The 18,611-nt window shown below is 41.5% G+C and overlaps 1 protein-coding gene across 1 annotated transcript in view; it reads left to right on the top strand.

Annotated features, from left to right (window-relative positions):
• Positions 1-1,560: 1,560 nt before the first annotated feature.
• The window catches only part of ALKAL1 (ALK and LTK ligand 1), a gene marked incomplete at both ends in the record, with an annotated part of 31,235 nt that continues 14,184 nt past the window's right edge, over positions 1,561-18,611 (top strand). The window contains one exon of the mRNA XM_084202511.1: positions 1,561-1,867. Within this exon, the coding sequence (XP_084058637.1) occupies positions 1,561-1,867 (307 nt within the window). The remainder of the gene's footprint in view (positions 1,868-18,611) is intronic.

Genomic DNA, 18,611 nt, shown 5'->3' on the forward strand with positions numbered 1-18,611 from the left:
GGGTTTAATGGTTTTGTTAGGTCACTACCTTTTTTGTGAGCTTTTCATTAAGTGTCATTGTCAGAAATCAAAAGAGCTGTTTTGAAGAAGCAAACTTTTACGAGGTTCATAGTTTGTGAATTCACCTGCCAAAGACAGACTACCACTTTCCTTGACATCAAAACAGAACCAAATTTATACACACTTCAGACTTTGCTCGCGGCTTCTTGGTTCAATAAAAAAGGGGGGAATTAAATAGTTTCCTTGTTGTACTCCCAAGGGAGTACCGCTAAGTTAAAGCACATTTTAATCTCTTGAGCCGGCAGCTTTATTAGTAAGCGTTCCCCAATCTTCAGGGAAATCTAATTTCACAAATAGATCAGAGTCACTTCAAACGCAGCTTTCAGTTGCCATCCACCGGGGGACAAACGGGGAGGAGGAAGTTTGTCAGAAAAGACCCTCTCTGAGCCCAAGAGTGATTACCAGAGGTGTCTCCATCGACTGCCACCCACCTAAAGTCGATAGTACTCAAATGAGTACGCCGGTGTGGACTATATAAGCGAAGCGCATGGCCCTGAAGGGCGCATCCCCCGTCTCCGGGCGCAGCACCGAGCGCCCCACTCCGCGCCCGGCGGAGACTCTGCGGGGACACGGGCTCTGCGACGGCGGCACAGCACCTCGCTCCCCAGCCCGCACGCACCCAGCCGGACTCGCCTCTGCCTGAAGGTAAGCGGCCGCCAGCCGGCTCTCCGGAGGGCATCTTGGCGTGGAACGAGGAGGCGTCGCCGCCCCGGCAGCGAACCGCGGGTCGTTCCCCGGTTACTCCCCGGGTTTGCCGGGCGCCCCGGCACGGCAGGGAGGGAGGGAGAGCCCGGAGCCGTCGGGGAAAGCCGGCTCCCTTGAGTCTCCGATTAACTCCTTCGCCCAAGAGGATTTGCAAGGCAGGCCAGCTAGAAAGCAGTTTGTAAATAACAGAATTTCCCTCCCTCCCTCTTAATCCTACCCGTTCTCTATAATTAGAATAGCTTACTTAGGGCATTAATGCTGCTCTCGAAGCCGCAGCCTGTGGTAATTGTTTTCGCCCTTTCTACCCTGATTTGCGGCACTTCCAATGTAACCTGCCCCTAGTGATCTCCATCCGACTGCCGTCCGTGCTAGCTCCCCGAACGCCCGGCGTGGCACCGGACAAGGCTGGCCCATCGCGGCGGCTCCCGCGCCGCCCCGCTCGGCCGGCAGAGCCCGGAGGGACCCGCGGGCGCGGGGACTCCGGGGCCGCAGGGAGCCGAGCAAATCCCCCGCGAAACCCCGTACCGCGAACATGTGCGGCGCGCTTAAAAACCTTCCCCTAATCCGTGGCTATTAAACGCAGCCTGCGCGGAGCCGGGCGAGCGCGGCGGCACCGCACGGGGGCTGGCGGGGCCGGCGGGTGGCTGTCCCTCGGGTCCCCGCTCCGCGCCCCCTCTGCCCGGCCCCGGCGGGCGGGGGTGCCCCCGGGCGCGGCATGGGGGGCGGGCGGGAGGGGTGCGGGCCGGGCCCGGCGCTGACCGCCTTCGCTCTCTGCCTCCTCCCAGCGCCGCAGAGATGCGAGGGGCGAAGAAGCGGCAGGCGCTGCCCGCCATCGTGCTCCTGCTGCTGGCCTCGGCTCCGCCGCCGCCGGGCGCCGAGGGCAGGGACGTGCCCGCCGCCGGAGCCGAGCGGGGGGCGCTCCTCGACATCCTCCTCCAAGCCCTGGGCGACGACGGCCGCCCGCTGCCGCCCCGCCCGCCGCGGAGGGAGCGGGTGATCTCCCGGCGCTACAGCGGCGGCAGCGCCCCTCCGACGGACCCTCGCCCCGCCGCCGCCGCCGCCCCGCCGCCCCCGCGGCTCTTCGCCGCCGCCCGGCACGGAGGTAAGAGACAGGGAGCCCGGGGTGCAGCCCCCTCCGGATCCCGTCCCTGCCGCTTCCTCCGGCGGCCGAGCCCGACGGCTCCTCTGCCGGCGCATCCCGCTGCGGGAGGGAGCGGGCCAGCGGAAAGCGGGTCGGGGGATGCTCTCCCACTCCCCGGGGGTGCCACGGCGGGGGCTCTGCCTCTGCTGAGTTCGAACCCCTCTGAGGGCAGCACAGCCCAGCGCCGCTCCCCGGCCGGAGCTGTGGGGGTATCCGAGACAGAAGGGAGGACAGGGTCACTGGGGCTTCGGCACCGTCGGCCGGGAGGTCAGCTGCGACCACCATTGATCTACAGCCCCTCAGAGCAAGCCTTCCAACCTCCCTATACTGCAGCGCAGCGCTGGGGGAGCCCTATTTCTCCTCAGTCTTAGGACTGCTGCTCTGGTCGGTACAAAGAGAATAAATGACCACTCTGAGCGACAGCTCTCTGGACGTACTCCTTTAAACTTCCTCTCCAACTTTGCCGGTTCCCATGTGATGCATTTCTCTAGTTTCGCAGGGCAGGTGCAGAAGATCCAGGCCGAGATGGGCATGGGGCTTATTTCACCTTTTGGAGGATGCTCAGACTGGGGCAGGGAGCACTGCAGCACTGGCACGGGCCAGGCCTGGCAGGGACAACAGGGACAGTTCAGGACCAAGCACAGCTGCCTGGTGATACACAGGTCAGGGCCAAGCACAGCTTCCTGGTGACAGTCACACTGTCCTTGGCCAGGCATTTCTTCCTGGAGTGGAGCTGCCTGAGGGGTCTGTGTGAGTTAGGATGGTGCAGTGCCACAAAAAAAGGAGAACCTAGTGACTGTCCCTTGCTGTGGCCCACTAATATTTTTCTCTTGTCGCCTGCCACAGACCTTGCTGGAGAAAAACTGAGGGAACCCAAAGAAGTATGGTTTCCTAGGGATTTGTGTCTCTGGAGAGCGCCCTTGTGGTTGATGGCTGGTAATGGGTGAAGCTGAGATGCAGTCCTCCTCAAGTCTTACTGGTAGACTTACTCTTTTCTGTTCAGTAGACTATTTTAAATGAAATTAAGCTCCATTTTCGAAGTTGGGTGACAAATTGAGAAATTAATAGGTGAATAACTGATTGGTAGGGTCGCACTTGTGCAGGGAGATTGCTGCACATTCTAAGGAAACTGGGCTAAACTTTATCCATCAAAAAGTAAACAATGCTCTGGACATGGAAGCTTCTTAGCCTGATCTGCTCCAGGTACTGAACTCTAAATCTGAAAGGGGTTGCAATGTCCCAGTTAGCTTCCAGATATTCTTGCTTTTTCAGATGGTAAAGTCTCTGGTAGTTATGGAAAACCAGCCCAAACCAGATTGCCACAGATTTGTGTTCTGACTGGACAAGATGCTGCAGGTTATCAGCATGACTGGTCATGACTGTTTATTTACTGTGGCTTGAATTCTTTATGTGCTGTGGACAAGATCACAGTCCAAGAAAAAAAGTAAAATGGTTTTTCAAGGCAGAGTACATGAAGTCTTAAATTCTTCTTTTCAAGAGTATGAAAAGTAGAGTAGTATAAACCTGAGAATTAGTCTCAGGTTTATACTTTGCCATAATTATTGCAAAACTTACTATTGTCAGGTGCTTTGAGGAAAAAATTCTGTTTTGAACAGCAGTCTCTCCGATTTGAGATGTTTGCTCTAAACTAAATAATTCTATTTAACTATAGAAAGTAGAAATATTTAATAATATTTATATAACTTTGAAGGGAGATTTTCTGAAATCCATCAGTATTATACACAGTAAGATAGTGTTTTCTGTTAGTTGTTACTTTTAGTAACTCTGTTGTATACAAAACGAACAGATGAACATCCTTAGAGAAATTCTCCAGTTGTCCCTGACCTAGGTACAGTGTCCTAGGGGCAGCCACAAAGGTAGCTGTCTCTCCAGCCTAGAAAGAGCAGATCTACAGTTTAAATAATAGTTCCATTTTTATATTAATCTCATTTTTTGTTACAAATACCAAGGATACAAATTACTACCTGTCATGATGGTGTGTACTTGTTTTTTTTGGGATAGAGGACTGTGACAAAGCTTTTCTTACAAGTAATTAACTCATTTTTATAACTCCTGTCACCAACACATTAATGGCAGCTTTTTATTCCGGCTGGTAGTACCTGATCATCAGCTGAACAGAAAGCTTATCTTCCCCTCAGACAGGAAAGTTGTTGCATTCAGCTGAGTACTCAGCCAAGCATTTGGAACTGGAGTTATGTATTTTGATTGTCTGTAGCTGCTGAAAATCAAGCCCAAGTGTCTGATTTCAAAGACAATTGAGCAGCTAATTACTTCTCTTGTTTGAAACAAAAAGCATCCAGAATAGTGCTGTATACACAACAGAGAATGAAAGACAAAGGGTTTCTGTGTTTTCTCTTTTTATTTTGCTTTTTCTGAGGATGCTACTCTGCAATCCATGAGTTGAATAGCAGGAGGACTGAAATGCGCTTCCCCTCCTGTTCTCTCATTCCCTCACTCTCAGGATGGAATTCCCTCATTCTCCAGCTTTAGTCTAGCCACTCACTGAGCTGCACCTCCACACTCACATTTCTTTTATTTCATTTAGGGGCTTGGTTAACTATTTGTATAGTGAGAAAGCTGACCTGGAGTACCACTGAGTGAATTCTAGGGGCAGCACAGGGCACTTGGCTACGGCACATGTCCAGGGGTGAGCTTTGAGAGAGGATGGGACCTCCTCCTTAGATTGATGGGGTCCTGCTCATTTAGCTGAGGCTGAAATGGAAAAGCACAGCCCCCACAGGGCATCTTTGATGAGACAGGAAAAAGAAGAGTGAAACACTTAACCTGTCAGACCTTGTGCGTGTACCACTCAGTTCAGATGCATAAAGGGGATACGAAGGCAAGAGTGGCTTTGTTCTGTGATACCTCATCTGGATGTGGCCTGCAAGGGGTTCATGGACAGCTCCTGGGACAGAGCTATGCCATGGGAATGGGTTGTGCTCTACTTTGTGTGATTTTGTCACAGAGCAAAGGGGCCAGCCTGAAATAGAGTAGATACTCAAACCTGCTCAGCTGTGTGGGACAGAGTGATGCTGTGACCTGCCTGGAAAGGACTCTGTAGGTCTTTCTTGCCCCCTACTAACCAGGGTTATATTCCGTGTCATGTGCTTCTTAACCATTAGAAAATTTGTGTCATGGTTCTTGTATGACCCGGGACACTTACATAGGGAATAGAAATACCAGTTTCACCAACACTTTAGCTGTCTTAACTTCTTATCTCTTTTATCCCTACATGTTCAAAAGTCTTATCTCACACAGATCTGTCCCTGTTTTTCTTGGTGACCTGATTAATGAGAATGAGCACTTACTCTGAACAGTACCTTTAGAAGAAATTCCAGCTAGCCAAAAAGCAATATTCATATTTTCTAGGATTCCTGGTAGGATGTCAATAAAAATACGAGTTGTTCCTTAAAGTTATTATATCCAGTAGGATTAAAATTTCTGTCATAACATCCTTTACTTGCCTGATTTCCATGAAGTTTTTATGCTTGGGTGTGATTTTATATTTTTCACTAAGAAGTGTCTTAAAATTTTTTAATCCCAGTGATGAAAGCTCTTCAGTGGGTAATCTTTTTTATAACTATCCCCTGCTTCTGATGCAACTGTGGTCAGCTTTTTTTCTGAAGAATACATGTATTTTCACTAAGAGAAGATTCAGCTTCGGGTTATTTTTGGATGTCACGTCAGGGGAACCAGAATAGTTTGTCATTCTTCTTCAATTTTCTTTGTTACATTTATCCAAACACTTTCCTCAAAACCAGAATAGCTTCCCTGTAATTAGATTTAAAGAATCTTGAGAAATAAAAAAATCTGTTTTGACTATTCTTTCCTTACATATTGCCCACCACAGTGGAGAAAGGAGCTATCTGAATTTACAAGTGTTAGGGGGCTGAAATTTCCCTTTTGTCCTGGGAGAACAACAAGACATTTTAAAACATTTTGAGTAGTCATTTTTCAAGCATGAAGGAATGAAGATAAATATTGCCCTGAGTTTACGAGTATGTTCAAATTAGCCTCCTGAGCATATCTACTTCAGATTTAGAATAACATATCAGAGAAGAGAATTTGGCCCTCAAAATATTTAAACTTTAAGGTTGCACTTATGAGTTCAGTTTTATGCCAAAATTTCTTACACATCAGCAGCAGAAAACTGTAAGTTGTCCTATGACATAGTGCTAGTTCAACCACTATTCATCATGAATTAGGTTTGAAAAATTTGTTTGAGGTTTATTTTAGTTTATGGTTAAATAAAACCCATGTATCCTATGCAAGGCATAAGAAAATTTTTGGTTTTTTCCTCACTTAAAGAAATCTCCTGTTATGATAATTTCTCCTGTAGTGATAATTACAGCTGGAACTCCCTAATTCTGAAAGACCTGCTGTGCCTAATACTAAACTACTTCAGTGAATGTAATTACAGATCTGGAATTAAAAAAGGAGACCATTGAGGAATGTCTCTAAGAAATTAAAATATATGGTATGACATAACACACTGTTCTTTGTAATACTTAAGTCTCATCTGATTATTATTCCTGTTAATAAGCTAGTGCTTTTTTTTATTTTTTTTTTTTTTTACTGTATTGTGTTAATAGGAATTACTGGCCATTCAGGAGGCTTAGAAGAAGATGAGAGTTAATAAAAAATTACAGAGGGTTTGGTGGAAAGAACCATTATCTCTGCCTGTACCATAGTTAGGTGTCAGTTCCACCCAAAAAATACAAGTGAACAGGATAGATTTCCATTTCCTTTGATGAGAGGAAGTCCCAAAGACTGCAGAGATTGTATATTCCTTCAGTTCTGCACAGTGCTTAGACCTATCATGGTTGCGATGGCCTTGCCATCTGTCCCACCACTGCTACACTCCTTTCCCTGCCTGCTTGGGGTTTTAGGTGCATTGTGCAACATGACTTTGAGCTGCAATACTCTGTGCTTGGCAAACACAACTGCCAGACAGTAGAGCCACTGAACAAAAGGCATCTGAAGTCTAGGATGAGACAGAAGTCTTCCATGTTGTGGTGGAGAATATCAAACCCATGGACCAACCCTGGGAGCTGATGAGGGAGTGAGCAAAGACAAAACGTAGCTGCTGCCTACATGGAGACCCAAAATATAGTGAAGTACAGAGCAGTGCTTCCAATGAAGTGGCCTCCAAGGGGCTTTGCTCTCACTCCCATTAATCCCAGTGAAGGGCACTTGGTATCTGAGACGTTGTGCTGTCCTGGCACAAAAAGGGAGAAGCCTCCTTGAACCGCAGTACCCTGAGGAGCAAACATTTCAGAGTGCTGTGCCAGGAGCAAGATAGGATGTCAGCATATGGAAAAGCTTTTCTGTTGAGCTATTGCTTTGATAAATATGAGGATGTCTTCTGGGTTTTGTTTTAGTCTTATTTTATATTTTTATAAAACTTGTATTTAGCACAACAAGACAACCTATTACTAGTGTGTGCAGCTCTGGCCCCAAAAAAGTGAATGTCAGAATTCTCACTGTGTTACGCCAGGACTGGCTCTGAAGTACACCAGGACTTCTCCAGTATGCAGCAAAGCGAATAGCAAAGAAAACAGAAGTTTTGTTTCAAAGTAGATCTGCATGCATTACCATCTGTAATTGAGGAGCAGCAGCATGAATTTTGAATTAGTCTAGCTTGGCCCTGAGCCTGTGAGCAAACTGAAGACCTGATATATATATATATATATATATATATATATATATAGTGTGTTTTTTTCCTTTACATTATGCACAATTTGATTTTTCAATCAAGAAAGAATGGCAGGTCTCTGTGTATTTGTGGTTTGTTATTTCAGGTGTTAGTCTGCCAGGGAAAGCCTCTGAGAGGTTGAAGAGTGGCAGTGCACAGGTGTAAGGCTTTGTAATACATTTATTGTTTGATAGGTAGCCTCTAGCCTTGAAAGTACACTGCTTCAAGTGTGGAGATAATGTTGCTTTTAAAATAAGCATGTATACAGGGAAAAAGATTTTAAAAGAGAATTATACATACATCCATACATCTAGGCACACAGACTCCTCTTTTAATTAATAAGGTTTGGGGGCAATGTGCATGAGAATGATGTGATGTGTTAGACCCACATGTGCTTTAAGAGACATAATTCACCAATATGAATTCTATAACTCACCAATGTGAATTATAAAGGCTTATGTTTTCCAAAGTGCTTAACACAGCATAAAAATAAATGCAAAGTATTCACCACTGTAGATAGCTGTAAGCAAAACTTCATAATCAATGAGATACCTGAGAAAGATGCACCATCTACAAAAAGAGCCACTGAGAGGCTGCAGAGAGAAAGGAGTGACTGGCTCCATGCCTAAAGTATATGTAAGGCCACTGTCTGCACTGAGATAATTTTATTTATAATAAGTACACTTTAATAGCCATGGTAAATATCTTCTTTTTCATTACATGCATTCAGATGACACTGTACTGAAAAAAAAGAAAACAGCTCAGTTGTTTGCTTATGTTTGGTTTTGGTGGTTGATGGTTAGGCCTTTCTATTCAATTTAAGGATGAGTGCTTGATTTTGTCACTTGTGAATTAGAGGCTACTACTTTTGTGTAAGTCCTAGAGGCTATTTACTCAAGTTTTGTGGGTTTTTAATGTTGGCCAATTGGAAAACAGCTGCTCTAGAGAGGGGTTTAATTGACTATTGATTACTTACTGAGGGCACAATTCTTTAGGTTATAAACAAGATTTAACACATGAAGGATTCAAGCATCTGATTGATTAGTGGCCATTTTGATATTATCCTATGTTTTATCATGTCTGCTTGTGCAAAATATCATTGATGTGCAGTGCCCCACTGATTTTACCAAAACAGTGCTTAAAAATGTGTTTGTTTAGTATAGGCTTTAACACCAGTGAAAAATACTGTTTGGAGTTACAAATTGTGTCTACTTTTTGATCCTAATACTTTGTCTTTAAAGAAAGAATTAAAATGTATGTAGCCAAGCAAAAACCACTCATGGTAAAAGGCACAATTTTGAATGCTAAGAATATTTAAACTTTTTTTTTGTAAGTTTCTTCTTCTTGTTGTTTTTTAAAGTCTAGTAAGTTTTTCTTTCTCAATTCCAGTAAGTTGGTTCAATTGCATTTTAGTATGTGTTGTCTTACCACATGGTTTGAAATCCGTGTCTTTGGCTTTAAGAACAACAAAGCAATTATTGTCAGTTCCTTGCAGATTTTAGACAGCATCCTGAGTGAAATAGCACAAACCTAATTAAGGCTTTGCTACTCAAATTATTTTCTCCTTTTTTACTCAAGCCTGCAAAATAAAGTGAAAAGCAAAATAAAACCCTACTGGAAAACAGTCAGACAATTTTTCTTCCTTAACCTGCGCTGTTTATGATGACTTTGAAACGAAGTGTTAAAAAATGCATCCTTGTCAGTATATGTGGCAGTAGTGGATGTATGCCCTGGATTAGCAAAACCCTTAAATCCCATTGGATTAAAATAAGTAAGGAGATAGCCGTGATGTTATTACTCTAATCATGATAGAGTAATTACTTCTTAGTCTGTTAATCACATTGCATGCCTAACACAAGAGAGATTTCTCTGCTGTCACAGAAATTTCAGTTTAGGAAATTTAGCAAAATGATTTTCAGAAGTTGTCTTTTACACAGTAAATGAAAAGTTATGGCTGAGGCATACTAACAAGAGGGTTTCTTGTGGCCTTCAGGGAAACCTTCTGGGTCAGAAGGCAATCTAGAGCAGGCTAATTGCTTGCATTTGATACTATGCACCTGAAGTTTGAATGGACCTCTTGGTCAGTAGTAAATTACCAAAGTACCACAATTTGGGCTTCCCATTATTATATCATCAAATGCCAGGTTTTTATATGAAGATAACACATACACATTTCCCCCTTTATTCAGTACCAAGTCACTTTTCTAGATATCAGGCAACTTTCATTCTTTCAGAAAAAGGATTACGGCAAAATTAATAATTTGTGTGGATAAGACTGGCAAAGGTACAGCAAATTTATACTCATATCTACTTCTCATGAACAGGGTAGCTCTGCATTACCTACATGATGGAGTCACTCCATGCATGGGAATATGGAGGATCACTTATGTGAGATGCAGTCAGGGCTTTAAAAATCCTTGAAAGAAATCCAAACTACACATTTATACAGAAGTCCACTCTCCCAGAGCTGAGCAGCACCTCCAGAAAAGCCACCTTTACTCTTGGCTGAGATAGCTGTTTCTTTCCTGTCAGAACAAGGAGTGAGAGAAGAAGAAAATCTGGAAATTAAAAGTATTACAAACATGTTAAGTGTTATCTTAGAATAAATAGGGAACTTCTCAAGTATTAGGGGACCACTTTCTCTGCAGTTACACTCTATCTCAGAATGTCAGGATAACAGTGACAGTGGTACAAAAAAATCAGGGAAATGTTAAAGTTGCTCAGTCACAAACTATAGAAAGTGTTTTCTGCTTTTTAATATAAGGTTGGCTCTTTTGCTCAGCACCTTTTGGCCCGCTGAAACGTTTGTTTGCATGCATATTACACCTGTTTATGAAGATGAAACCTCCGATATTTGTATGTCTAAGTGGCTCACTATCTTTGATTCATTTATATGTAACACTCACATAAAATATTTTGGTCTTAGTTATGCTTTATAAGCAGTCTCCTTCTGTACTATGATAAGGTAAAATGACCTTAGCCTAAGTATAAACCTGACACATGATCCCTGGAAGCATCTTTAAAGTAGTAGTTTAGAATAAAATATCTATGATGGAGAAATGGCATATTCTTAATCCATCTGTGACAGTTCTGTATCTGTTCTAATTTGGAAAGAAATAGAAACATTTCTAAAATAAGCACAGGAAATGTAAAGTACAGTTAAACTTTACCATTTGCACAGCAATCAACCTGGAGCCTATTCATATTTAGAAAAAAGAGCAGGGTCTAATTAAGCTCTGGTGAACTCGATTCTATTTCCTTTCACACCAACAGAGTTTGCCTGTGTCTGTCAGTGCTGAGTTTGGCTGTATGCAGTTAAGCACATGTCATCAGCTTTCATTCAGTCAATTCAACTAGTTCATATATTGCCTTTGATATATTGCAGCTGTTCTTGTGTTTAATTTATGCAAATATTCCAAAATCTACATTTATTAGCAGCCATGATGGCTAAAACAGAGTGCTTTGCATAGAGTCCTGCAGAATTGCATAAAGTGAATTTCCTGTTAATACTTACAGATATGTAGTGTCTGTATCTTGTCCTATGAGTGGTTTTGCCTTCAGTCAGGAGCCCTCCACCAACTTTCCAGGCATAATTTGGAGTCTCTGGATTCATCTGAAATATCTTGGCAGTTTAATGATTCTGAGTAGCTAATAGATTAATTAATGAAAATTGTTTTCTGTTATAGAAAAAAGTAGAATTTTTTTCAATAATCAATTTCAATCCTATAGAATTGAATAGGGAAAGACAGATTCAGTAAATAATGCCTTGAATAGTTTGACCAGTCTTTTCTATATGCCTCATTATTTTCAGGGAATTATCCTTTTGTAAGCTTAATGGACAATTAGCATTGTAATATGTCTTTCTTCTTGGAAAGGAGGAAGTACATATTCACAGCTTAATATTCCAAATAGCAAGGGTTTCAAAATACCCTACATCTTCTCATTTCAATTGTTTTAGGAATATGCCATCCTGTTTATCCTATTTATAGATTTTTTTTTTTAAGAGGGATCTTTTGCTTAAATTCATACATCAGATTTGTAATACTTTTGAGATTTTTTTTCTTTTCAAAATAAATATGTATTTTAGTATTTTACATGTTCACATCTCCAGCAGAGGAGAAAAGAAAAAAGATGAAGTATGCACAGAGTATGTTAACCTAGATCTTTATCCTTTCTAGTTTAAAGTGTTTTCTGAAGTGATCGCTTCAGAAATAGCAGAAAAGTAACCTTATACTCTACAACTGGCTTATTTCTTGATCCCAAAGCATTTTCTAATGGAAACAGGGATTTGCTGAGAGGGAAAAAAAAGAAATCTATCCTTCTTAATGTTCTTTTGCCAAGCTAATATAAGGGTCTCCACAGGCAAGGATTAACTAATACAAATATGCTTTCTGAGCAGCTATTGAAGAATTACTAATAAACATAATTACAGCTGAGTTCAAGATATCCAACCTTGTAAATATATCCTGGTATAATTTCATTACGCTTGGCTGAAGCCCTAGAAGAAGCCAATGCTTCAATCTCTTTGTTCAAGTCTTAATGAATTATTGGAAAGTGGCTGATTAAAAAGCATTGAATCATAAGAGGCTGCTGCATTGTAAATGTTGTTCTCTTTGATGTTGTTTACCTCCCAAGTTGACTCATTTCCTTGGCCAAAAATCTCTGCGCATGAAGGTCTGAGCCTACTTTTTTTGACCATTATATTGTGTTTGGAAGATAAATGTGGTAGGTAGCTGTTTGTTGAACATTGTAAGTGCTCATTGGAACTCACACCTTAGAATAGAATTCTCCCCAAAAGTGGGGCACAACTCTATGGCAGCTAAAGGGGATAAAACTAAATGAGATGCCAAGCAGACTTTTAATTTCTTCTTAGAAACCACACTTTCCATACTTATTCCTTTTTTTTCCCCTTCTGTTTGGTAAACCTGTTTGCTACCAGTGTCCAGTTCCCTGTGAAATCAACAACTCTTCAGCTGCCCAAGGCAGAGTCTATAATGTGAAAATATCTGTTTGTGACCCTGAAGCCACTGTGAGGCACTGGGGAAGAGCTGTGGCCTAAACTATGTACCAGCATGTACTTGTGGAGAGCTCCAGATTTTAGTTAATCAGAAAAGAGCAGAGCCATAAGGGATTAGGATGCGAGTGCATCTTGAGATCGGACTCAGGTCCTTGACAGTCTGAACATATTCAAAGGTGTGGATGAAGTTGGAATAATTGGTGGTCCCTTCACAATGTCTTAGCATCGTTCCATTACATCCTGCAGCACACACAGGAGGCAGTCCCTCTGTGAGCATTCACATTTCCCAGCAGATCACTTCCACACTGCATTGTTGGTTAAAGTAGACTCCAGGAAGTGCAGTGTTAAACTTCATCCTGATTTTTTTCACCTCTATTAAACTAGTCTCACCTAAAGTCCTTCTCATTGCGTGCATCCCCTACAATAACATAGAAGGAGCCATAAGATTCCCACTCAGGCAATGGTTGCAAACACTCTATTCAGATTATGTGGAATTTTTCAGTTGAACCTGTCTTCACTCTCCGCTCTCCTAGAGTAGAGATGGGGGCTAAGAGGTTGGCATGCTTGGATTGAGGCTCTTAGGGATGACCTTGCACTATGATTAAATTATTAAGCATGGCCTGCACAGACAGAAGTGACCCAGAGTACATGGGTTGAGCTTCTGAGGTGTCTCACTGGTGACACACCCTGGAAGGATCCTCAGTGTATGTCTTCTGAAATACCACAGAAGAGGCACCAGAACAGACTATGCTCTTACCTCAGCCACAATAGCCTAAGAATTATTTCAAATTAACCACATAGGTTTAATTTGAAGAGGCAAGTGTACAGACTAAGGATATTCCTTACGGTAATGAGGAATGTAGCCCAGGCCTAGTAATTTACTGTTTCTCATAAGAGTATGGTAAATATTCAGAGGGTGAAACAGAGGAGGAAATACCATGAAAAATAGAGGAGGAAATAGCGTGAAAGCTGATTTTGCCAGACGGGTAGAAACTTATTCATGCTGGTAGAATCTCCAGCTGGGAAAATCCATGGTTGTTATGGACTCTGTGCCACCAGAACAGAAAAAAGGGTTGACTCAGAAAAGAGAATCTGGCTCAATGAACTTAAAATAAATATCAGATGTCATAGCTGTGACTTAATTGTTTAGCTAAGTAGATCATGTGAATTACACACAGATTGAGGACCTGGTTTTGCTCCTGTTGAAATCAAGGAGAACAGAATCAGGGCATAGTCTCCTTCCAGTGTTTTTCAGTCCTCAAAAATGTGTTCTTTGAGAGTACATCAGTTCCTAGGTTAATTGTACCAGCTGGGAATCCAGAGACCTGCTTCTACACAACTGCTTTGTGGTTTATTGCTGTAAACATAAGCTGAGATTCTAATCACAACCCATTTTCTTAGTTGCTCTTGGTTTTCATTCCAAAATTTGGCACTCAAACAGTGGATTCTGTCACTAAGCATGGCAATTGGAACTCCCAGTTCACACAGTGGTTTTTGACAGCTGCCAGTCTCAAAGAGATACGTTGAGATGTACACTTATTTTCCTCCCTTTATTGTAGTCTTGCATTACAGCTCTTCCAGTCTTGGAATTAGACCTGTGCCCCAGCTCACAGACATTAGCTTATAAATATCCCTTCGGGAAATGGTAGTTTTGAAAGACTTATAACTTCACAGATTTTTTTTTCTTGTAATGAACATCTAAGAGATGTTTGTTACTTTTATGAATAAAAAGAGAATTTTTTTTAATCACACCCTTTTTAATCTTACACTAATGAATGCTTCCTTTAGTATTTTTAAATTCTCTATTAAAAATTAAAAAAAAAGCAAACAAACAAACAAAACCCTATTTAATCATGAAGGCCTTATAGGAGTGAGGAAAATATCCAAAGAACATTAGTACCTGAAAACTTGAAAGGAATTTTTAGTTACAACCAAAATTAAATTACCTGGAGCTAACTGACAATCTTACATTCAGGAAGAATGGAATTGTTTTGGGAGAAGGCTTTGCATGTACAATTGAAATATATTTCCATTATCTGGCTAAGATCCTTCACACAGTACTAGTGACAATGTGATGTACTGGTAGATGTGTGACAGAAAAAAAATATTTGGAAACTTTTACAGCCAATTTATAGACTGATAATATATTGTACAAATTCTGTCTGGATAATGAATGACTTGGTACAGCATGTAACTGATACATTATAAAGAAACAGAGCATAGAGAAATTATTTAGTATCATATTTCTGGACATACTTGGAAGATGCTGTGGGAAATACTCTGATTTAGACAGGGCAGTTCTTACGTGCTGGTTTCTGCATTCATACTGCAGCTAGGGCTCAGCTTCTTCAAGTTTGTGATGATGATAATACCATTACAGCAGTCTTTTAACCAGAACTGGGCTGTGATTTCTTTTTCTGAGAAATGGAAGAACGGTGTCTAAGCACTTAACGAGCAATTATGTTTCCTTCAAAAATGGTGATTTAATCAAAGAAAAATCAAAGTTTGAGGGGAAGAGGAGGAACATAATATTCCCAGTGTTGAAAAATGAGAATAGTTCACCGCAGGAGAAACTGTCCTCCCCATTCTCAGTCCACCTATCCTGACACTTCAGACACAATTAAATATTTCTTCTGTGGCTTGAATGGGTTAGCTCCCTCCAGCTTCAGGTTATGTCCTTCCCACAGTCCAGAGCCCAGTCTTGGAGAAGCCAACTTTAGGGATAATCTGTTGCCCTTAAGAGGATGTGGAACTGGTGCCTGGCAAGCCCTTTCAGGCCGTAAATAGTCATTGCTGTGCTGAGGTGGGAAAGCCTCCCTGGAATTACTGTTCATGCCATTAGTTGTCTTCATAGCAGCGATTGCTGACTATTCCTGTCACTCCCTGCTCCCCCTCACAGCTCAGCAGAGTCCAGACAAGGTGCAGAGGCCAAGCAGAACGCAAGGGACAGGAGAAGGCAAAGGGCAATGGCTTGGCAAGAGTAGGACAGGTACAGGGAGGAGTGGGAGAAGTATCTGTCTGGGTCCTTGCCGTGGATGTGAACAGATCTGTGTCATCCTCCCCTGACTGCAAGTCAACCTTTCCTGCTTCTAAAGCTACTGACAGGCCTTGGTTAAATAGAGTTGTCCTCCAGAGCTGAAGGATTCCTCCAATTCTGAAGGATTGACCTCAGTATGAGTAAAGATATGAAGGTGTTTGTATCCATTGAAAGTGCTCAAAGTGGGGATAAGATGAACACCAAATACTCCTATGCCTCCTATGCCTCCTACTTTTGTTCTCTTACAACTGGACAAATTTTCCAGTCTCTGCCCTCACTGTCACAGGTGCTTTTTACTTTTGAACAGTATGGTGATGGGGATCCCAGAGAGTGGGAAACTGAGACTACAAGAACAGTTGTGGTATCTCAAAGATGGTCCTAGGAATACAAGTCAGAAAGCTGGGAAAGGATAGGATTTCTGTATTCTTTCCAGTTAGCAGCATAATACAATGAAAAAGCAAAGTCAAGTAAAATCAGTCTGGGTTTGCTTTGTTTACTCTTACTGATATGATTTTGTGAAAGCTTGTATTGAAAAATTGATTTCACCTGAAACATAGGAAAACCTGGAGACAAAAGTTTGTCTCAGAGGACTTTGTGTCACTTCTCCTTCCTGCACTAGCATGAAAGAAGGTAGATTTCCCCAGTCAATCCCACATTGTGCTGGGAATGGACTGTGCTTGCAAGACTGCCATGGTCCTAGCTGTAATAGCACAGCATCCCTGGCTGGGGCAATCTGCTCTCAGTATGTCCTGTGATGTTTAATAGAGATGTACAAGGATTACAGGACTGAAGATCTTGCTTTCTCAAAAAAGACTTCATTCATTTTCTACCACAGATGAATGGAGAAAAAACTGCAGCAGTGAAGAAAATTTAGAATACAAATGAGCACAAATTTAGAACATAAATTTAGAATAGAAATGAGCACATAACGCCTTCTGAGACAGCAGCACAATTATGGCTCTGGTGCTTCAGAAAGAGAAACTTAAAAAAAATGGATTGCTTTAAAAGTTATCTGTCTCATGATGTACACCAAAGTTCATTTGCTTTTCCTAAAAACAGTGATGTTTTACAGTTTAAAACATCCAAAAAGGGCCTGAATAATGGGCAGGTTTTTTTCATAAAAACTAGCACTGAATCAGTAGGATGTTACTTACAGATTTGCCAGAAATGTGGCAAGGAGCTTGAGACATTTAATTTCTAATCCCAGGTACTCCTTCACATGTAGTAGTAAGTAAACTGAATTAATTCAGAAACTGACTCCATTTAGTGACTTGCAGTCACAAACAAAGAATGGAGGATTTAGGGATAAAACACTGTGGCAAATAAATGCACTTCTCAAGGTTTAAGAACATGTTTTGGTTCATGGTTTGCAAGCTTGCATTATTTTTAGGTAACATGTAGGGTGTAATCAGAAGGACTCCAGGAAAGAGGTCATAGTAGGGATTTAAGGGGAAATTATCCCTCTTAGGTGTTCATAGGCTGTGATCCAATGGGGATGACAGAACAGAAATTGGTAAATAAATTAAAATTATATTTTGCATTTAGAATAATTTGTCTGAAGCCTATTGGATATATTGAATCCAGCTATCAGCTATTTTGGGAAACATATCCAAGAATCTTGTTCGTAACCTTTTTCAAGTAAATGAAATGTGCCTAGCTAATGTAAGACTTCTCTTGCCTGTTTATCAGTTATTAGAGATAAATAAGTACCCCTTTATTCTTGAAGAAAGATCTGAGTCACATCTTTTGTGTTACTATTTATATTATAGTATGTACAGATTTTTCCATACTATTTTTAACAGTGTTCCTAAAATTTACTGCCCCACTGCCCAAATAAGTTCTATAAATCCAAGTGAAATTAAGTGTCTTACATTTGTCATTTTTTTTCTTGGTATTCACCTGAAGGTCTCTGTAATAATGATAAAGCTGAAAACTACTTTAGTAAAAAATGCCTTCCATAATTCTCTTGCAATTACATGAATGAGGTGCTGATGAATGAGAGAGAGTATATGACCATCAGTTAAAGTAGAATTTTACTCTGGTCACCGTAAAAAGGCAGCATTTCAAATTAAATTTCAAGATTATTTTTAGAAATCTTGAAAAAAAAAAAGAATATTCCATTCCAAGCAAAAAGGGAATAATGGGAAATTTGCTGTACTTCAAATCTATTCACGTATGTAGTGTGCAGGGGTCAATCAAACAAATTTTATGAGGCCATGTAAACATAGATCTACAGAGAAAAATCTAAGCATGCAGAACTAGGAAAGCTGTGTGCCTTTGCTCTTTGTATGTTTTTAATGGGCTTATTTTCACATTTTACTACCATTTGTAGATGTCCTTATCTGGTTTTGGGTTTTTTGTCAGTTTTAGGAATCCCAGTGTACAATAATTTGCACATATTTTTAAATGCCCAGTACTTGCACTACTGCAGTTTTGGTAGAACCAAATTGATTGTAGTTATGCTCCTGAATGCCCTTTGGATATTAACCCCCCTGGTTTTAAGGGAGCAGCTGATGTAGATAAGACCAGGGTGAGTAAGAGAGATGGGACATACATGAGTAAACATTCTGGTATAAGAGTGAATGGTTGACTCCAGAGCGAAGAGAGGACAAAAATAGAAATCGTGACTAAATGCCAGACTGTGATTTTGGAAGCTAGTGCTTCCTTTTATACCCATCTTTAGCAGAGTTAATAACAACACTGATTTTTTTACTGTAATACTCTTGACAATGTGGCTGACATGGTAAATTTCATCAACCATTATAAAAGCAGACCCTGGCAGACTTTTTCTTTGGGGTCATTCCATTGCACCTCTAAACTTCCTACTGTCATAGCCCACTTTGTTACTCAAGTTGATAGTGAATGTTCCAGAATAAAACCTTAACATTTTATATATGCAAGACCAGATATTCTGTTCTTAACTAAAGTTGGGAGA

Source organism: Fringilla coelebs (genome assembly GCF_963513975.1).
Source record: "Fringilla coelebs genome assembly, chromosome: 1".
Taxonomy (NCBI): Eukaryota; Metazoa; Chordata; class Aves; order Passeriformes; family Fringillidae; genus Fringilla; species Fringilla coelebs.